The 20,133-nt window shown below is 43.7% G+C and overlaps 2 protein-coding genes across 2 annotated transcripts; both read right to left on the bottom strand.

Annotated features, from left to right (window-relative positions):
• Positions 1-6,943: 6,943 nt before the first annotated feature.
• On the bottom strand, positions 6,944-15,121 carry LOC311008726 (heterogeneous nuclear ribonucleoprotein C). The gene is made up of 10 exons (XM_084002566.1): positions 14,987-15,121; positions 13,352-13,385; positions 11,170-11,221; positions 10,723-10,970; positions 9,127-9,199; positions 8,984-9,031; positions 8,730-8,893; positions 8,531-8,644; positions 8,017-8,153; positions 6,944-7,826 (listed from the first exon to the last, which is right to left on the bottom strand). The coding sequence occupies exons 3-10, from the start codon at positions 11,172-11,174 to the stop codon at positions 7,734-7,736; spliced, it is 882 nt and encodes a 293-aa protein (XP_083858692.1). The 5' UTR covers positions 11,175-11,221; positions 13,352-13,385; positions 14,987-15,121; the 3' UTR covers positions 6,944-7,733.
• Positions 15,122-15,622: 501 nt separating this feature from the next.
• LOC311008710 (FH1/FH2 domain-containing protein 1) lies at positions 15,623-19,907 on the bottom strand. Its single transcript, XM_084002536.1, has 9 exons — positions 18,882-19,907; positions 17,402-17,542; positions 17,067-17,249; positions 16,873-16,992; positions 16,633-16,794; positions 16,313-16,545; positions 16,003-16,240; positions 15,817-15,925; positions 15,623-15,740 (listed from the first exon to the last, which is right to left on the bottom strand). The coding sequence occupies exons 1-9, from the start codon at positions 19,356-19,358 to the stop codon at positions 15,712-15,714; spliced, it is 1,692 nt and encodes a 563-aa protein (XP_083858662.1). The 5' UTR covers positions 19,359-19,907; the 3' UTR covers positions 15,623-15,711.
• Between the last annotated feature and the right edge of the window lie 226 nt (positions 19,908-20,133).

Below are 20,133 nucleotides of genomic sequence, written 5' to 3' on the forward strand. Positions count from 1 at the left end.
AGCAGGAGGAACGAAAAAATATGGAGCGGTCAATCAAAAGCCACGATGTAGCGATGGAGTTTTTTTATTTAAAAAAATCAAAATTTAGGGGTGGCGAAAAAGTTACCCGCCAATAAACACGCCGTTTTCCAGTTGAATGTGAATCCGGATCAGTTGGAGGTGATGTTGGATGTCACTTCGTCGCGACTCCGGTTTGGACCAGACGACGCGCTGACGAGTAACCTAGAGGAGAGGGTTTCGCTTCTTTGTGGCTCCCCCTCCCCTTCCACTTCACATTGGTACAGTCCGCCCCCTTCGGTTGGAGCTGAGCGGAGCGCGCGAGCGTTCCCCGTCTGGACCCGAGCCAAGCAGGTAAACAAACTCACCTGGAGTCAAAGCGCGGTCACGGAGGGAGGGGACGGGGACGGGGACGTCTCGGACCCGGAGGAGGACCTGCTGGCTCCGAGTCCCATCCAGGGGGTCACTGAAGGGGGTTGGAGGTCTCCATGACCCCCGGGGGAATCCTCAGTGTCCTGTTGAGACAATAACATGGAATTAAATCCACAGCCTCAGAATAAATTTATGTAATTATCACAATAATATGTAGAAGTAGACTTGGACCCGCCAATTTATATATTTTTTTGAATATTTTTTGTGGGCAAAAGGTGGGCAAAAGGTTCTAGTTTGTATTAGTTTCACTAAACAGCTGTATTTTTTTTTTGTTTTTTTGTATAAACTATAAAAAAAATACTTGTTTTAGAAATATTTTTGGTTTGGATGTGGATCAGTATCCGTTGACAACGCAGGACCCCTGTTAGATAATATTGTAATTTTAACGGCGCAGATTCACTTAGAAATCAGCACATTTATCATATAAATATTAGTTTGATTGATTATTAAATAGATGGTTATTTCCTTGCATATATAGTAAATATACTTGCACCAAAATTGCTGTTACTTTACAATATTTTGTCCAGTTTCCACACATTTTCTATAAACATAGACAAGTTTATTCTCCCGTCAGCCTCTGATGACATCACTTCCTCCACTTTTAAGCTTCATTATCCCATTTTTTCCTCTGCTACGACACATAATGAGCTCTTTTATACGTCGGGCAGAGAGAGAGAGAGAAAAAAACACATGGCACATGTAGCTGGAACTGTACTGTACTCCGAACCAGAACATCACTCAGCAGCTCTGCGGTTATGCAAGTGGGGTCATAGTTTCCCCCGAGTGACATACATAGACGCTCGTCTGTGTTGCCGTCGACGACCACACTGTGCTTCTCAGCCGCTATTTCAAATAGGGGAAAAATACAAAAATACAAAAAACACACAGGGATGTCGTGCGTCAACATGCTACAATCCAGATTTGGATTTAGATTTCTCTGAATACTTTATCTGCGTCACAGTTATCAAATCTCTCTTAAAAAATCTCTCGGAAATTAACCGCCTTACGTAACGATCCTGCTGGTGTCACGCTTCTGTTGGGCCGGATATTTACTTTATTCCCAAGCATTTACATTTTCAGAGGGAAGTACGAGGTCGTGGGTAAAGTGTATTTAAGGTTACGTTATTATAAAACTTTGAATAAGCCACAAACGGTTTGTATTCTGTAGGGTTTCCAGTCGTTTTGATTTCGCAGGGTGCTGCTGATGCCGCCCACCCCCGTCCATTATAATCAAGTTCACCCACCCGGCCCATCAATTACCCGCCTGCGAGGCTGTAATTCACTATAGTGCTATCAGAACGATGAGGTCGGAGCTTAATCATGAGTGAATCTCTGGGACGGAGCCATCGGAGGTGAGCTGGTAGCCGGTCAGGGGAAAAAGGATCCGTCACACCTTTAATATCGGCACAAATCCAACAAGTAGCGGGTGTGTTCGACACTTTTATCACCTCATTATGAGTCGCTCTCTCTGCTCTGGATTGTTTTGGCTTTTTGCCACTTTGTGGCTGCAGACACAAGCTATAACACTGACATAAGCCAGCAAATATAAAGCAACAAGAGCATTCATGTAGAGGAGTTTTTTTTTGTCCTTTTCCCTCGGTTTTGGTCTCCACCACCTTTTTTTGGAGGTCCAGATAACCAAAAGAGCTAGTATGTGGAGGTTGCGTTAACCAAATATATCCCATCTCGACGGACGGATGAGATGGATCCGAAAGATCCGTTTTCCCTTTAGAATTTAGCGATCTCCTTCCTTCTTCCTCACGCGATCACCGCTAGCACAAAAATCCCGATCACCTTCATCATCAGCATCATCTTGTCTTGAGGTTAAATACTAAGAAGAAAGATTTCAGGTTCATATTCCTTTTTAGCGGGACCAGCAACGTCGAGGCCTTTTAAGTTCAACTCCATGTTTCGTCCCTTTTGTCCTCTTTCAGCTGTTGTTTCGCTTGTTGCGATGAAATGACTCGGCCTCTTCGTCTTCTCTCGGTGACTTTAGGTCAGGTTTAGCTCCAGTTTGGTGGTCCCCGTCATCTAAACCAGGCTCCTTTTAATAACTGCAGTTGACCTCGTGACCTCTACACACACACACACACACATTTTAAATATTTATTTATGCCCACATATAAAGAAGTACAAGGGTTCTTGCACAAGGGACATAAACACTGCCAGTGCAGTTGACAATGGAAGACGGTCAGACACAAAACGCCTGGGCAGCTGAACGCAGTTACATACAAAATGACCTACAGGTCAGATAGAAAACAGACATTTAAGGATACAAAAAACAACGTCTCCTCCAGATTGAACGGCTACCAATAATAACTGAGACTGAGCAGTACCTGGCCAACTGTTTAGCTCTTCTTTTAGGGAGGCCGGCCATCTGAAGGCCCCTCACAACCAACTTATGCGCATGCCCCAGACTACCAAATATAAAGACTAGAAGTTTACACCTGTAGCCTAGCTGAGAGATGGTCTGCTTCAGCTGCTGATATTTCAGCACTTTGGTCAGAAAGGCCTCCTCTAGGCTGTAATCAAAGGTACAGCCGACCTCCAGAATGAGCACCTCTCTATGATTTTCATTAACAACAACAACATCAGGAGTATTAGCTGTTACATGAGAGAACATTGAGACATCATTACACAGGCTGAACATACTCGGCTTCACAGTAGAATGTTTATACAGCATGATGGAAGACCTGAAGATAGAAGAGATATCTGCTGATATCAAATCTACAATTCTGTCATGCCTACATATGTAGAGCCCTCTGTAAACATGGCAACCATTTAAGATGTGAGACATGGTTTCAGCTATTTGTTCACTGCCATGGTGTATACAGTAAGGAGCATGACTTCCTGGAAACCAGATGGACAGGTTCAGTTTAGTTGGTAAAACCTGCAGTCTCGCTTTTATAGCAAATGTAACAATGTTACACACACACACACACACACACACACACACACACACACACACACACACACACACACACACACACACACACACACACACACACACACACACACACACACACACACACACACACACACACTCCTTTTGACCTCCTGCTGGCTGAGTTAATGCTGATTGAAGGAGAAGAAACTAAGAGTGGAAAAATGCTAATGATCCAAAGCAAGTCTGTTTTCCTAATTAGGACTGTCGCTGCACACCAGCAGGCAATGATCGGCAGAAAGGACAGAAATAGATTTAAGGAGGATTTCTCTGGAAACGTGAGCCCACAGATCTTTTTTGACACGTCTGAAGCAAAACCAAAAATTAACTCTCATCCATTATCTCATTTATTTACAGAACGTATTCCAAGCTGGTGCAGTTCAATCTGATTACTTTGCAAATCATCATTGCTGTGATGCATTTACATTTCATTTAGTTTAAGTGTCAATATTTAATTAATCCCTCTTTAATGAATAATGAAGATAATCTAACTTATTTTTTTATGTTTTTCCTTTATTAGTACATTAAATAAATAATTTGGGAAATATAAGGCTTTTGTCTCATGTGAATAGTGTAGAAATCTCACACACACACACACACACACACACACACACACACACACACACACACACACACACACACACACACACACACACACACACACACACACACACACACACACACACACACACACACACACACACCCTATCAAGTCTGGATGAAGGACAAGTGGATGCGTTTGATGCTGAAAATCCAAAGCACATCAGAAATAGCTCCAGTGTGGCGAGCGGCGCAGACGTCCTCTTTAACGCCTTCTAAAGAGGCTTTGGTGAGAGCTGATGAGGAAGAGGAGGGGGGGGAGATGATGAAGAAGAAAGGGATGAAGGAGTGAAAGTATCTGCATCCCCTCTGGGATCATAGCCGTCTACTACTGTCCACTAACAGTAACGTGTGTTTGTGTGCTTTGATTTGAAACAGTCGCAGTAAAAAGGGGGTTTAATGCTCCAGTGGAAAAAGGGGGCGTGGCCCTGCATGCTTTTGGCCCTGTACGTGACATCACAACTTCATACCTGACCTACTTAAAGTGGCCGTGACGTCACCGCTGTCTCTTTCACTCCGGCTCTGTTTTTTTCTTTCTTATTCAACTCTTCTCTTCCTCTTTACAATCCCACGTTTTTTTTTATGATAAATCTCCTTTTCTTTCTTTTTCTCCCGTCATGGATGGAGTTCAATCGGGGAGAGAGGGAGAGGAAATAACCCCGTTTCCACAGATTACAGCTCTGTTGATGAATATTAATGTGTTGGAAAGCAGACGACACGACAAAACGGGACGACGTGCTTCCACCATATGGACAGAAAGGCTCCCAGGGACCAGACGGAGAGATTTAGTGCTGATCTCGCTGTGTTTTTATACAGTATCAACCAGCACAATCCTGGGATAGTCATGTCATTAAAGTAGCTCATATCATCTCATTTATAGCGATTACAGTCACGTTTAAGTCAAGTTTCGGCCTATTTTTATCATCTAACGCACTTATTTAATACCAAATATGTATTATTATTTAAAAATGATAAATTAAAAACACCTGGTCATAACACATGTGCAGCAGCTTCTTCCAGTGTTTGTGCTGTTTATATAAATCTACACAGATGATGATGTAACCAAGTCAAACCAAAACCATTCAACATGTTTGGCATCGATATTTTCATTCAGCTCTCACGGAAAAAAAGCATAATTTCCCATTTTTCATGGAGGATTTCCACCTCACCGACACACACACACACACACACACTGTGTGGCGTCTATATTTAAGTGCATTACGGTAGAAAACAGATGCACCGGTAGATCTTTTGTGTGTGTGTTCCCGAACACAAGCAGATTATCTGCGAGGAGCAGCGACGCCGCCGGGGTCGGATGGATCTAATCTGTAATCTGACGGTGACGAGACGGTGCAGAGGCAGATAAGCGTGAGCAGGAAGCAGATACGAGATGTGGCAGGGACGTGGAAGGATACGAGGGAGGAATAATAGCACATAGGTAAGAGATACAGGAGGGAGGGAGGGAGAGGAGGGAGATAATCCAACACCTCCTCCCTTCTGTGAGAGGCCGAAGGGAGAGAAAGAGGCCTGGAGACACCATCCCTCTTCTCATCCTCCTCTTCTTCTTCTTCATCCCCCTTTGTGGTCTTACTCACTCATTTATATTCACACCAGCTATGGAGCTAGTCTCACTCACACACACACACACACACACACACACACACAGTTTGATAGCAGCTGTTTCCAGTGAAAATCCATGGATTTTTCAGCGTTTTACATTACCATCTCGACCAGGAGAGCCATGTGTTTGTGAGTGAGTGAGTGTGCGTCCCCGTGTCTGCAAATTCATAAGGAAGCTGTGTATTGATTTGTGGTTTTGGTCATTGGTAATGACATTTGTGGACTTGCTTCGCTTCTTTGAGCAGATAAACAGATTCTCCCTTTTCCACATCTGGCTTGTAGACTGAATCATAACAAATGGTCTATTCTTGTATGTATGTATTTTTTTTTTTTAATGCTGATTAGCAATGCAGATCATTGTCGTTGCTCCTGTTAGTTTCTGTCTGTTCAGCTAGTGGAGGTTTGAGGCAAATATGCTGCTTAAAAACCTAAAGGCCCACTTTGTTTCAGTCATAACTCAAGTCAAACATACGTGAAACACACATTTTTTATATTCGATGTGACTTACCCTTTAAATTGACGTATTTATATCCGATTTCCTTCGCGGGAAACATCCGGAAATGCGTTCAAATTCGGAGGGAAAAAAGACGCTCCAGAACTTGCCTGAGAATCTTCACGTTTCTACGTTTTCTTCAGAGAAAACGTTATTCGGTGATAGTTGTCTGCACATGTTTGGGTTTTTTCCAATCAGGAACTACTAATAGTTAATTCGGCATACTTTCATACTAGTATAGGTATACTTTGCTAACACAGGCCACCAAAACAACGTGGCTCAAGTTGTGGCCCACAACGACCAAACCGTTCTTGTTTACATCTCCCAAAGCATTATGGGATATGTGCCTCAAAAAAAAAAAAAAAAAACTCCATTTGTATTTACTTTTTTTTTATATCTCAATTTTGTCACGTTTGCCTTCTGTGCTTCCAAAATAAAAAAAATAAAAGGCAGAGAAAAATAAAAGGAAGGCCGAACTCCATTTATATTTACTTTTTCATTATATCCCAATTTTGTAATTTGGAGTTTTTTTAAACATTTGCCTTCGACCCAATATTATAGAGAATCAGCTGACAAAAAAAGTGTATTTTGACAGAATTATGTGAAATCTCAACCTGGGCAAATAAATCAAAACTTCCTGCATGCTTGCATCTAAAAATAATAATCATTTAAAAAAAAAAGGTGCAGAGAAAATTAATTATAAACTGCTCTGAATTTGTCATGTTGTGTACTGGATGCTCAATAAAGTATCTATTTTTATCTATCCAAAAAGCTACATGTACACATTTCAATCACTCTTATTACCCACAATGCACCTGAATGCAACCTGGGTGGATTTCACCAAGAGGTCATAGAGGTTCCAACTTGGAAAACATGTTTATTGACTTTCACCAGTGCATTTGAACGACAGAACATCAACGGAAACGAGACAAACAAAGAGTAGCACTGCATCACAGGAAGTCGAGAGCAAAAAAACGGTTTTCCTCGGCGCGATGGGAGATTTCGTTGTGTCGTCTTAGTGCGTCTGAGCGGTCTGGTGTGAGGGGTTTTTGTACATGCTGGCGTTATTAAAAAGGGGGGAACAGAAACGCTTGTAGCCTTCTTTAAAGTCCAGTTACGATACACTGCCACCTGCTGGTTACGAGGCAAACTGCAGCAGCTTGAATCAGGAATATATTTAAAACGTCCAAGCATGGACCGTAAAGTACAACATCTGGTATTTATTTATTTTTTTGGTCTCAAGCCTGAACTTAAATTCAAAACTATAAATCTTTCTCAGAGTCTGAGCGGATTTCTTTCATTTCAACTATTTCAAAACATGCATGTCAAACGACGTTATATCCGTCCTCGACTCGTCTAAATGTAACATTGCATTTAGCCGAATGCTGGAAAATATCCATTAAAAAAAGAAAAAAAGTCGTAAATAAAGTAAGAAAAACCAAATGACCAACTTAAAAAGAACAAAGAAACAACTACTTGACGTATTCATGACTTCGTGTGTGTGAGAGACAGGAAGCTGCATCTATAATACACTGTATATACTGTAAATGTCCAGTCGATTCAGCAGGTATGAGCACATGAACACTGTGTACAGGTGTGGAGATACAATCACACACAACTCGGCGTGCGTATGCGTCGCCTCGCCGCTTAGGACTCGTCTCCGTTGGCGCTGTCCCCGTCGTCCTCCCCTTCCTCGTGCTCCTCGTCCTCGTCATCGTCGTCCCTCCCTCTGCTCTTCATCTGTACCCGAGGGACGAAACAACACCTCGGTTTATGTACTTTTAGCTTTCTGACAGGATCGAACCACTTTACAACATGTACCTCATGTTATAGCCAGATAATAATAATAATAATAAAACCAAGTTAAAATGCATCAGAATACAGGAAACGACATCTTATCTGTTAAAACTGTCTGACCCCTCCTCCTCACCTCGTCGTCGTCCTCCAGCAGATCTCCCTCGTCGTCCGTGTCGTTCAGCCCTCGCTTCATGCCGTCGCCCTTCTTGCTGGAGGTGGAGGAGTTCAGGGGCGACACCTCACCAGGTTCTGGTTTGCAGCTCTTCATGTCTGAAAAAGCAAGGAAACTCCTACATGAGAGGTTTCTTAGGCCAAGGCCCCCTATTGGCTGATAGAGACCTGGAGGAGGGACCCCTGATTGCATATCATATAAAATTGTGTTGCTGATTAAACCAGGTGAACAGTACTTTGTAATGATGTATGTATACAAGGCTAAGCCATTAAAATAATAATTTCTGACATATTGAAATTCTAAATTGCCATTTCTACATCACAATTTCACAAATAGGACGATTTATATTGTTGTATTCGGTCATATTTTAACTTTATTATTTCGGGGAACCGCCTGCAGTAACTCTGCGGACCCACTAGGGGTCCTGAACCCCTGTCCTACATGATCCAAGGTGTTTTCCAGGTCGGAGGCCCACCTGACTTCTTGCTGTGGTCCTTCTCCATGCGCTCCAGACTCTCCAGCAGGTAGTCCACCTTGTGTTTGATCTGCGTGAGCTCCCTCTTGATGGTCTGCAGGTCGTCCGCCTTCACTGTGGGGAGGAAAACGCAGGAGGTTACGGGCGCTGACGCGACGGAGCGGCGGAAAAGACAGCCGGGCGTGACGGTGGCACCCACTGGTACGGGACGTCCTCTGGCTGGTCTTGGAGGAGGAGGAGAAGCTGGTCTTGGTTCGCCGGCTGCCTCCTCCGCTCACGCTGACCCTCGGGCGCTTGGAGGGGATGACGGCCCGGGACAGAGGCGGGGGGGGAGGGGGTACCCGGGACTGGTAGGAGTACATCCTGAGAAACAGACGGGCACAAATATAAGACCCAAACTACAAAGAAAGGTGTGACAAAAAGAGCAATTCATATGAAGTGTAAGCAGCTCACCTGTCGTAGTAATCTCTTTGAAAGTCATAGTCCAAATCGACAGATGAACTGTGGAGATGGCCGAGACACATTAAGGTACACATTAGGTACTTCTTTCTGATTGGTTGGGAATGCAGCATCACGGGGATCGCCGCGTCGCCTACCTGTACATGTCTCCTGCAGAGCGCTTCACCGTCTTCGATCTGTGAGGTTTCGGCTCGCCGGCCAGGTTGATGTCTGACGGAGGGAAAACGCAGAGTCAATGACACCTGGGCGTTTTATTTTGAAGGTTTTTACTGCGATGCAACTGGTATTTTGCAAATATATTATATATATATTATTTTAACCTCAGCAGCGGACAGAAGGTTCAGATTTTTAAAAAAGCGTTTCTCTGCTTTTACTTTAACCACAGATGTTGATGTCCCTTAAATTTCAAAATAAAAGCCCTTCTCATAGAAGACATTCTGACTTCATTTCATTATTTACACCATGATTTTCACACACGATTCCAGTCCAACATCTCCCCTTCTGTGTTTTTTAAATTCCTGGTTTACACCACTAGAGGGCAGCGCAGAGGCTTTAAAAAAAAGAAAAGAAAAAAGGCCTGGCTTTGAATTTGAAGGTCAAACTGACTGTAAAGTGTAAACAGATGCGACCGTGTTAGTGAATTTATGTTAGTGTTTACGCCGTGCAACAGATTCACAGCTTGTTGGGGGGGAGGGGGGGGTTCTTGTATTTTGCCTGATGCATGCTGGGAGTTCGGCACCGCTGTGACCTTCAATTGAGGTGCTTTGAATTGTTTCCACGTTTTGGCGGTGTGGAGTCACCGGGGTCGTATGACATCGTCACAGATCTGGCCTTCTTGATCTAAGAATAGGCCCTTTTGATGTCTCATTACGGGCTAAACTCAAGACTGCTGAACTCATTCATGGCCCCGTTCCATCCATCCATCCATTTTCTACCGCTTATCCTGTATTGAGGGTCACGGGGGTGCTGGAGCCGATCCCAGCTGTCATTGGGTGAAGGCAGGGTACACCTGGACAGGACACCAGTCTATCGCAGGGCCAACATGTAGAGACAAACAACCATTCACGCTCACATTCACACCTACGGGCAATTTAGAGTCACCAATGAACCTATCCCCATCCTGCATGTCTTTGGACTGTGGGAGGAAGCCGGAGAACCCGGAGAGAACCCACGCTTACACGGGGAGAACATGCAAACTCCACACAGAAGGAGCCCGGGCCGACCCGGGGATCGAACCCGGGACCCTCTTGCTGTGAGGCGACAGTGCTACCCACTACACCACCGTGCAGCCCTAGCCCCGTTCCATTTGGTCTTTAGTATAATAAAAAAAATACACAGGAAGTCAAAGAAAGAGGTACATCCTGTTAGATGCGATCGTTTGTCGACGACACTCTGATTTATTTATATTTATAAATGTGTGTAAATGTTGACGAAGTGCTCCATAAATAACCTTTATTATTATTACTATTACTTTCAATGACCCTATTGGTTGCTTTTCGAAGGGCCTATTTCTTCTTTTGTGGAATTAAATGCTTTTTTGACATAAAATTGTATATCTTTGAACATTTACAAAAAGATGTCTGTGGCATATTTGTAGTAAAATACAGAAAATATGACTTTAGAGCAAAACATTTGTCTTGTTTTTCTTTAAAAATTGTGGGAAAATGGTCAGTTTTTTAAAATGTTTTCAGTCCCACCCAAACTTGATACTTAAATAATATAATAATATTCACCTAGCACCTGCCCCACGATCATGCGGCCGTCCTCGCTGACCACGGCGGCCCGTGCGTTCCTCTCATTGGCGTACTGCACGAAGGCGTAGCCCTTGTGGACGGAGCAGCCCACGATCTTGCCGTACTTGGCGAAGATGGCCTCCACGTCGGCCTTGGTGACCAGCAGGGTGTTGAGGTTGCCGATGAAGACGCGGGAGTTCAGGGAGCGGGGGTCAGTCTTGTTGGTCACGTTGCTGCTAGCCATCGGGCTGACCGGCGGAGGGCAACCGATGGGACGGAAGAGAAGGAGCGGAGAGAGAGATTAACAAAAATGGCCGTTGCAAGGCGTGGATGTGCACATGGGGGAGGGGGAGGGGGGGAGTTCAGCTACTTCTGCAGCTTCTAAAATGAGATTTTCATATCAAATAGACAAAGTGTGATCGGGGTCATAAAGCAGCCGGCACTCACTCCATCGTTTCTGTACTCGGGGGTTGGTGGAGGTCTGCCTGCCTGTCTGAGTCTGTTGGAGAGAAGAGGGGTTGTCGAGGAACTATCAGACACGGGCTCAGTGACATCTACACCTCCAAAAACAGATTTCTCTTGGGAGACCCAAACAAAAAGTGTGTAGTCGAGGGGCTGCTCAAGATCAAATGTTTCTTTTTTTTAAATGGAGGCAAAAAAACACAGAAAAACCTGTGGGATAAATGGTTGTTTGTTATGACAAAACAAGATATTTCATCAATTCTTTGATTTCTAAATGTGTATTTAATGGCACGTCTGCAGAGGGTGAAGAAAATAAAAGCCCTGCAGGAAACACCACTTATTATCTGGTCTTTGTTCACATCTGGGACGTTTACAGGGGTGTGAATCTTTTCAAGGACATTTTTTTTTTTTTTTTACACGTGTTTGTTGGGGTGCTGTTCCTTTAGCAGCTTAAAAATCAGGAATGCCCCGACACTGAATCACCGCCACCGACTGCTTTTCATAAAGCTATGAAAGCCTTGGCTTCTCCTGCTTTCCCTTTCGGTGTATTGTATTATTGAACAAAGATGTGTGATGATGACGATTTAATTGACATGCCCTAAATAAATAAAGCTTTTATTTTGTTAATTTTTGTAGGATGTTCTTTCTGCACCAGAATGTATAAAACATCAGCTTCCTGTTGACCTTTCGTGTGTCCTCCTTGTTCCGCCCGTCTTCTTACATCTCACCTGCCAACGCCGTGAAACAGCAAGCGGCCCTCTGGCCGTTCGCTACCAGCGGGGGATTACATGGGGGTTTTTTTCTGGCCAAAAGCTTAACGGCGTGCTCTCCTCTGCATGCTTTGGCCGGGGATGTTTCTATTGCGTTGGCAGGCTGACAGGGCGTCTACAACACCGGGTGGGGGAGGGGTGCTGGACTATCTGGCTGCTTAGTGGATCTAAATCTGTGGCATTTGGGGGTTCAAAGGGGGGAATACCCAGGGTTTAAACCAACACGACCAATCTAGTGGAGATTTAGGCCTTTTGGCCCGTTAGGATAGCCGACGTGATCACTTCCCCCTTTTCGGAGACTCTTACATGAGTTGTAAATCTCATCGACACTTGATAAACTCGATAAACGGCAGAGCTTAGTAGAGGTGGTGTTTATTGCAGGGCTATTATGTTAGATTATATCGTAACGTATTTGCGTTCCAAATTAAACATCTTAAATAACGTCTCAATTAGGGAGTGAATGTTTACCGAGGCCCCTCTTTCTAAGCGCACACCACGGTATCCAGTAATTACTGATAATAATTATTAATAATGCTCTTATACTCCGCCTCATCTGGGCTTCATTGAGATCGGGTGGTGTGGTTTCATTCTGGATCCGTTATGTGAGTGTTTTGTGCTTTGACTTGGGAAAGACGCTGCGGCTGCAGCTCTCACGCTCAAAGACGGACAAGATATATAAAAAAAAATAAAAAAAACTGTGTGTACATGAGCTATATGTAGCATGTGTGTACATGTACCTGCTGGATTTACAGCTTGATGAATAGGAAATAGTAGCTTAACCTTTGAGGTTTAATACGTAATTTCTGCTGAAAATACACTGATTTAATAGAACAAAATAATAAAAGGGTAAGAAAAATATATTTTAATCAAATAAATCAGAATTAGTGATTACAGAATATGTTAGTAATTCATGGTGTTCAGTGAGCATGCTCATTTTAATGGGTACAAACTTACTTTTGGGGGTTGATAATGGTGAAAGAGGCTTATAGGTATGTCTGTGTGTAAATTTCACTCTTTACCAAAGCAAAGGCAGCATTGATTTAGCCTCATCAGTGCTTGTATTTAACCAAAGCACTGCTGGCCTCTCTCATAATCAACACTTTATGCATTTCATTATAATAAACCAGGATCATGTGGGGAAAAGCTCGTGTAAGGGATGACTAGTGTCAAACAAAAGTTAAGCAGTCCATCTTCTACTTTCACAGCACAAAAAAATAAATAAAAACACTACATGCTACTTGCTCTAGGAAATCCAAAGGGGGGAGGGGAATGGGCTGAATCACAAAGGGGTGAAAACGAAAGTGGAATATAACAAAAAATGATGCAAAAGTTTGAGGTGAAAAATAAACAAAAACAAAAAAAAGAAAAAGAAAAAAAAAAGGTTGAGACCAACTTACGATTTGCCGCTGTTCAAAAAAGTGGCTTCAAAAACTAAACAGGGGGAAACAAAAAAACGTAATATTAGAATAGAGGCCATTGTAAAAATGAAGTTATTATTGTCACAAGCAGGGAGGGAAACAAAGTAAAAAAAATGTAATAAAAACCCTAATGAGAATGCCACTAGAACACTTTCACTATGAATTTACTAAAACAAAAAATATATATAACTGATACAGCTAAAATAAAAACATATTCACTGTAGAGTTACTTAAATGTTTACACAAAAAATGTATACCTTCATCCCCAGTTCTGCTGTTACAGTGATTATTATGAATTAAATGTCTAAAAAGAAACGCAAAAAAAAAAGCACTTTGCTGGACTTTGCTGCTACAAGTAATTATTTAATGAATAATTAATATTTGTCATGCGGTGAAGTTCTACAAAGTTGATTCCACTTTTACAAGTTAAACCCACTAATTAATGATCCAGTCCTGCTTTCATCAGATCAGTTGCTGTGCAGCATCGCAAGGAATTCAAATGATCATGCACAAAAATAAATATAAGAGGGAATGGCTAAATGTCTGTACGGCTTGACCTGCTTATTCATGAGCCTCCTACTTCCACCTGCCTGACCAGCGCCCCACGGAGCCTTGAGGGACTCAATGCTCAAGGACACCTCCAGAGGACACACTTGGGGGGCCAAATGGGGGTGGGGCAAAGATGAGGGACACAACAGGGATCTTGCAGTTTGGGGGGGGTCTACAGCTGGCCTACACTGTAAATCTTTCATTGCAAATTAGATACTTGCTTTCACGGATTTGTGAACTGATCAGTCAAAAAAATTAGAAATGCAAAAGAAAAAAAGAAGGTGCAGGTCTATGGCAGGCCCTCTGCAGGCCTCCATCCCGGGTCTAAACAAACTCCACGGCTCAGAATAAAACCAAATCTGCAAATGCATTTTTAAAAAATGGATCAGAATTACCAAAATGCACCACACCAACGCTACAGCAATCCCGGGTGTTAATGTTCCTTTAAAAAAAAATACACAAAAAAAACGCCCCACTCCTTAAGAGGGAAAAAAAACAAAAAAAAAACATCTTGCCTGAAAAATTACATCACTCCGCCGCAGAAAATACCGTCAAAAGCACAGAGAAAACATGAGTCAATTTTCAACCACAAATCAAGTTACAGGTGGAGGCAAAGCACGGAGATTAAAAAGCCTTTTAAAAACATATATTTCCAGAAAAAGGGGGGGGCGACCCGTTTTGAACACCGTCCAGAAAAGACTGGAACCATCTTCCATCTCTTTCCTCGAAAACAACGACCACAATCAGATAAACAACACAGCAGCGCTGGAAAATTCAGGCTTTTTATATATAAAATGTCTCGTAAAAACAAAAGGGAAAAAAAAAAAAAAAAAAAAAAATCTTGTTGCGGAAGCTACTTAAAACTATGTTTCTGCGCAGCTCAATATGCACAACACAAAATGTACGCCACTAAAAGCCAACACAGTCTCAGGAATACCAGCCAGGGGGAGGGGAGGGGAGGAGGAAGAAAAATGCATTTTTAAAAATGAAAACAAAAAAAAAGGTCCCAAAGAGGTTTCAAAGTCGAAAAAAAATGGAAAAAATCTCTCGGTTAAAAATACTCACCAGGAGCTTAATACTTAAAAACGAGTAAAATTCGACGCTGCTTTTTTTGTTTTGTTTTTTTGTTACTTGAGTCGGTAAAGATCCGTTAACGGGCTCTGCAGTCTGATTGTATCACCTTGAAACAGTGGACACGAAATGGCGTCGGCGCATACGCAGAGACATGAAGGGCGACGCCCAACAGCCGTGTCCCAGTTTCTGATTGGACGCTCGAACCGCCCCGCGCTGACACACTCCTCCGCGATTGGCTGAAACGCTTTGCTGCCAGACCAGGCTCACGACTGACGTCACCCGTGCTGCTGCTGTAACCTCCTGTGATATAATTCGCTGGGGCTCCGGTAGCCATTATCCCTCCTCCGCTTTGGAAAACGTTGATATCGATGAATTGGTGCATAGATATCGATGAATGCGCCGTAGTAGAGGGAGTAGAAGTGACGTAGCAGGTAGAACGTAGCGAGAAAACAAGGACGTAATGTAAAAATGTAACAGGAAGTGACACTTTATTAAGATGATGCAACAACAAATGATACGAATGTACAATTCAGCTTTATTTTATGCTAATTCCCTTTTTTAATCATTTCATTTACACACAAATGCACGTGTTTCATACATTATTTTAAATAATAAAAAGTGAATGGCTAACAACAACGTCATAAATAACAATTCCGTATGTTTTGTTTTGTTCTGACAAACCAGTGACTTGAGTGGCTTTTGTACGTCGCCGTGGGTTACCACTTCACTTTCCTGGATAAGGGACCTGATGAGCAAAACATGCGTTCAGTTTGACACGTTTGATGGATAAATAGGAAGACGGGAGGAGCGTAGGAAAGTACCTCGGATGTCGGCCATCCTCCGGCGGATCCGAGGCAGAGCTGCATCCAGCCTCAGGTTGGACTCGGGTGTCCTGAGCACCTCCTCCAGCCGGCTCTGCTCCTCCTCTTCCTGGTAGACAAGTGGGTTGGATCATTTATATCCCGAATGGTGATTCACTTAAAAAAGACAAAAAAACCCCCCCAAACCTGTGTTGGGGTTTGTTGCCGTTTCCTCCTTCCGACGGGTGAGTTGGGTCCGCTGTTGGGTCCCGGGCTCTCGGCCCTGCTTTTCTGCCGGTTCTCCCTCTCCCGCTGCAGGAGGACGGCCTCCCGCGTGGTCCGGTACTCCAGAGAAAAGTTGCTGATGGTCTTGCAAAAGTCCTCTGCTTTGGTGTCTCTCACCATCGCTCGGGAGTAGCCGAGGAACAGGAGGAAAGAGTGGAACCTGAGACAGAGAATTGGACTAAAATAACAGGAAATGACAGGAAAGATGAGGAAGAAAATAAACGGCCCACACCTGTTGATAACGCGACGGTGGACGGCTCTCAGCACCTTTAGCCTCTCCTCGCACTCTTTTAAAATCTGTGGCAGCTGGTGACGGAGCGAGCCCTCATTTCCTCCTCTCCTCTTCTCCACCCTAACCCCTTTTCTCTTCTCCTCCGCCTTGTCCAGAGTCTTGAGCTGCTCCCATGATGCTTTGCAGAGGCCCTCTAGCTGCTTGAGGTTGGACTGGACTAGGGAGTAGTCAAACTGGGAAGTAGAAAGAGACGGGGGCTCCAATGAGTTTGACTGTTGCAACACAACGTGCACTTTCAGGAGACACGCTTATCGGCCCACCTTCCCGGCTTTGGTGACGGCGCCGATGTCAGAGTGGAGGTCGGACGACTGCGGGTAGAGCTGCAGCAGCAGCACGCTGACGTGGAGCAGCAGCGGCTGGCGGGTGTGCGTGTCCCTCACCTGGGACAGCTTCCCCAGGTAACTCAGCTCAAAACCACGGGCCTTGGCACGTCAAACATGTGTTAGAAAAAACATTCAAAAGTGCATTAAAGATGGAGTATGAAGGCCGGGATTACTCACCTTGCATCCGTTGAGGAAGTTACCGATCGCTAACACCGTTGCTAGGATACATCTGAAGGTCTGGCTGGCTGCCAGCTGCTCCATGGCTAACTTCAGATGGAAGAGGGGCTCCGCGATTTCCTAGCCATCAAATATGTATTTTATTATATTTATTATTATAGAGGTTCAAAAAGGTATCTTCCACTTTCACCTACCCTCTCTAAGGAGTCGTAGTCCAGAGCGAAGCCCCACAGCTGGAGCCTGGAGTTCAGATGTGGGATTTCCCCCAAAGTGAGCAGGCAGAGCTCGGCCGAGGCCAGAGGGCAGTGGGGATTCTGGGCCTTGGCCTCCTTGATCAGACACAGTTCCTCCTCTGTTGGGATAAGTGCTTTAAGCCGCTGTTTTAGAAGGGAATGTGGAAAGAGATTAACTCATACTATTCACGACTCGTGGCTGTGTCTCTGCCCTGATCCGGGGCAGCAAATAGCCTATAGCCAAACATTAGAGGTTAAGCAAATTCTGGATCTCATATTCGTGACCTCTGTTGTACCTGAACGTCCTCTCTGTCCAGCACACTGCTGTCCATACTGTAAATAGCCGGGGGGAGGAGGCGGGGAGGGGGCAGGCTGCTGAGGGCGATGGTTATGATGTTACTCCGCTTCATCCCCAACACCGAGACTGATGGCTGCTTCTGTTTGAGGCCATTCAAAGCATTCTATGAGACAGTATTTAGGTGCATGTTCGGGGTTGCATTTAACCTTCCAAGGAGGTTTTGGACAATTAGATTTGTAAATGTACTGTTGAAAACCATAGTAAGCAACAATGTACTGTAGAAAAACACAGTATCCACAACGTACTGTAGAAAACCATAGTAACCAACAACGTACTGTAGAAACCCACAGAATCCAACAATGTACTATAGAAAATCATAGTAACCAACAGTGTACTATAGAAAATCATAGTAACCAACAGTGTACTGTAGAAAATCATAGTAACCAACAGTGTACTATAGAAAATCATAGTAACCAACAGTGTACTGTAGAAAATCATGGTAACCAACAGTGTAAAATCATAGTAACCAACAGTGTACTGTATAAAATCATGGTAACCAACAGTGTACTATAGAAAATCATAGTAACCAACAGTGTACTGTAGAAAATCATAGTAACAAATTGTACTATAGAAAATCATAGTAACCAACAGTGTACTGTAGAAAATCATAGTAACCAACAGTGTACTGTATAAAATCATGGTAACCAACAGTGTACTGTAGAAAATCATGGTAACCAACAGTGTAAAATCATAGTAACCAACAGTGTACTGTATAAAATCATGGTAACCAACAGTGTACTATAGAAAATCATAGTAACCAACAGTGTACTGTAGAAAATCATAGTAACAAATTGTACTATAGAAAATCATAGTAACCAACAGTGTACTGTAGAAAATCATAGTAACCAACAGTGTACTGTATAAAATCATGGTAACCAACAGTGTACTGTAGAAAATCATGGTAACCAACAGTGTAAAATCATAGTAACCAACAGTGTACTGTATAAAATCATGGTAACCAACAGTGTACTAGAGAAAATCATAGTAACCAACAGTGTACTGTAGAAAATCATAGTAACCAACAGTGTAAAATCATAGTAACCAACAGTGTACGGTATAAAATCATGGTAACCAACAGTGTACTGTAGAAAATCATAGTAACCAACAGTGTACTGTAGAAAATCATAGTAACCAACAGTGTAAAATCATAGTAACCAACAGTGTACTGTAGAAAATCATGGTAACCAACAGTGTAAAATCATAGTAACCAACAGTGTACTGTATAAAATCATGGTAACCAACAGTGTACTAGAGAAAATCATAGTAACCAACAGTGTACTGTAGAAAATCATGGTAACCAACAGTGTACTGTAGAAAATCATAGTAACCAACAGTGTACTGTAGAAAATCATAGTAACCAACAGTGTACTGTAGAAAATCATAGTAACCAACAATGCACCACTACTTTAAGGTCTTACCTGCCTCCCAGAAGCCACAGTAAAACTGGTGCTACTGCCCTTGGATTCAAACAGGTACTCCAGCCGGTTAGTATCCAACTGGACCGGCTCAAGTCCGGCCCAAATCGTCCGAGTCCCGAAGCGGGTCATTTTGGGAAGGGGAGCCAAACTCTGCAGCTCCCTCCAGTGGAGCTTCAAGGTGCGGCCTTTGATGCTCGCACCTTTGTGGGAGGCGGAGGGCAAAGGAGGTGCGAGCGGAGGAGGGGGAGGTAGAGGAGGGGGAGGAAGAGGAGGGGGTGCTGGAGGAGCTCCAGGGCACGTTGGGGATTCATTGGTGGAACCAGTCGCTTCGTCCTCTGTGCTGTCTTCCTCGTCCCAGAGGTCGGAGAAATCCAAAGTGTTGAGGCAAAGGCGTGCGGCCGGCTTCAGGAACGAACCCCAGGATTGGTCCAAATCCCAAGTCGGGGGGTTATCCTTGGTTTGGTCCGACTCCTTCATTGGTTTTTCGGCGGCGTCTGTGAAGTCCTGTTAATATTCAGTCGCATTACTTTGACAAACCAGCTTATAATTTCACTTTTGTGCCTGAGGGAAAAGCATGCTCCGTCCCCGTATGAGAGTTAAAAAAGGCAGATCCGACTGAATGCATGTTTGCTTTTGTCCACACAGCAGCTAAACTTCCTCGTCTCTTCCTCTTCACTGTGCAGAATCCCTCAGACTCCGATGTCTGCGGATGCTCAGCCTCAAGTGCATAACTTCGCGCAGCCAAAATCGCAATCTTCAGAAAAACCAACTGCAACCTGCAATTGCCTTTGTGTTTTGTTGCTTCAAATCTAAAATGACGAGTCCGATGATGTGATCCAAAAGTCAAGATCCAAAGGAGAGAATTCAATTGAGTTTTGAAGGGGTTTTTTTTTTTGGTGGGGTGAGGGGGGGGATGGGGTGGGGGGTCCTGCATCCAATTCTGATGAGAAAAATTCAAAACGCCTTTCGGCAGCGCTTCCAGAATAACCAAATGACGTGCTTCTGCAGCGATCCCTCCACTTTTCATCTCCTCTCTCTGTAAGTGACAGCGAGCGAGAGAGAAAAGAGAGAGAGAGAGAGGAGGGGGGGGTCCACATTGGTCCGTTGGTGCATCGCCGTTGGTTTATTTGAGTTGCACCCTTTCCCTTAATTTCCTTATCGAGTCTGCATCTCCTGTTTGTATTGCTACATGTGTATACACAAACTTCTCTATCAGCCTCTGACGATCTGTTACTGCCCTCCTCCTCCTCCG

The sequence above is a fragment of the Eutrigla gurnardus genome (genome assembly GCF_963514095.1).
Source record: "Eutrigla gurnardus genome assembly, chromosome: 23".
In the NCBI taxonomy this organism is placed as follows: Eukaryota; Metazoa; Chordata; class Actinopteri; order Perciformes; family Triglidae; genus Eutrigla; species Eutrigla gurnardus.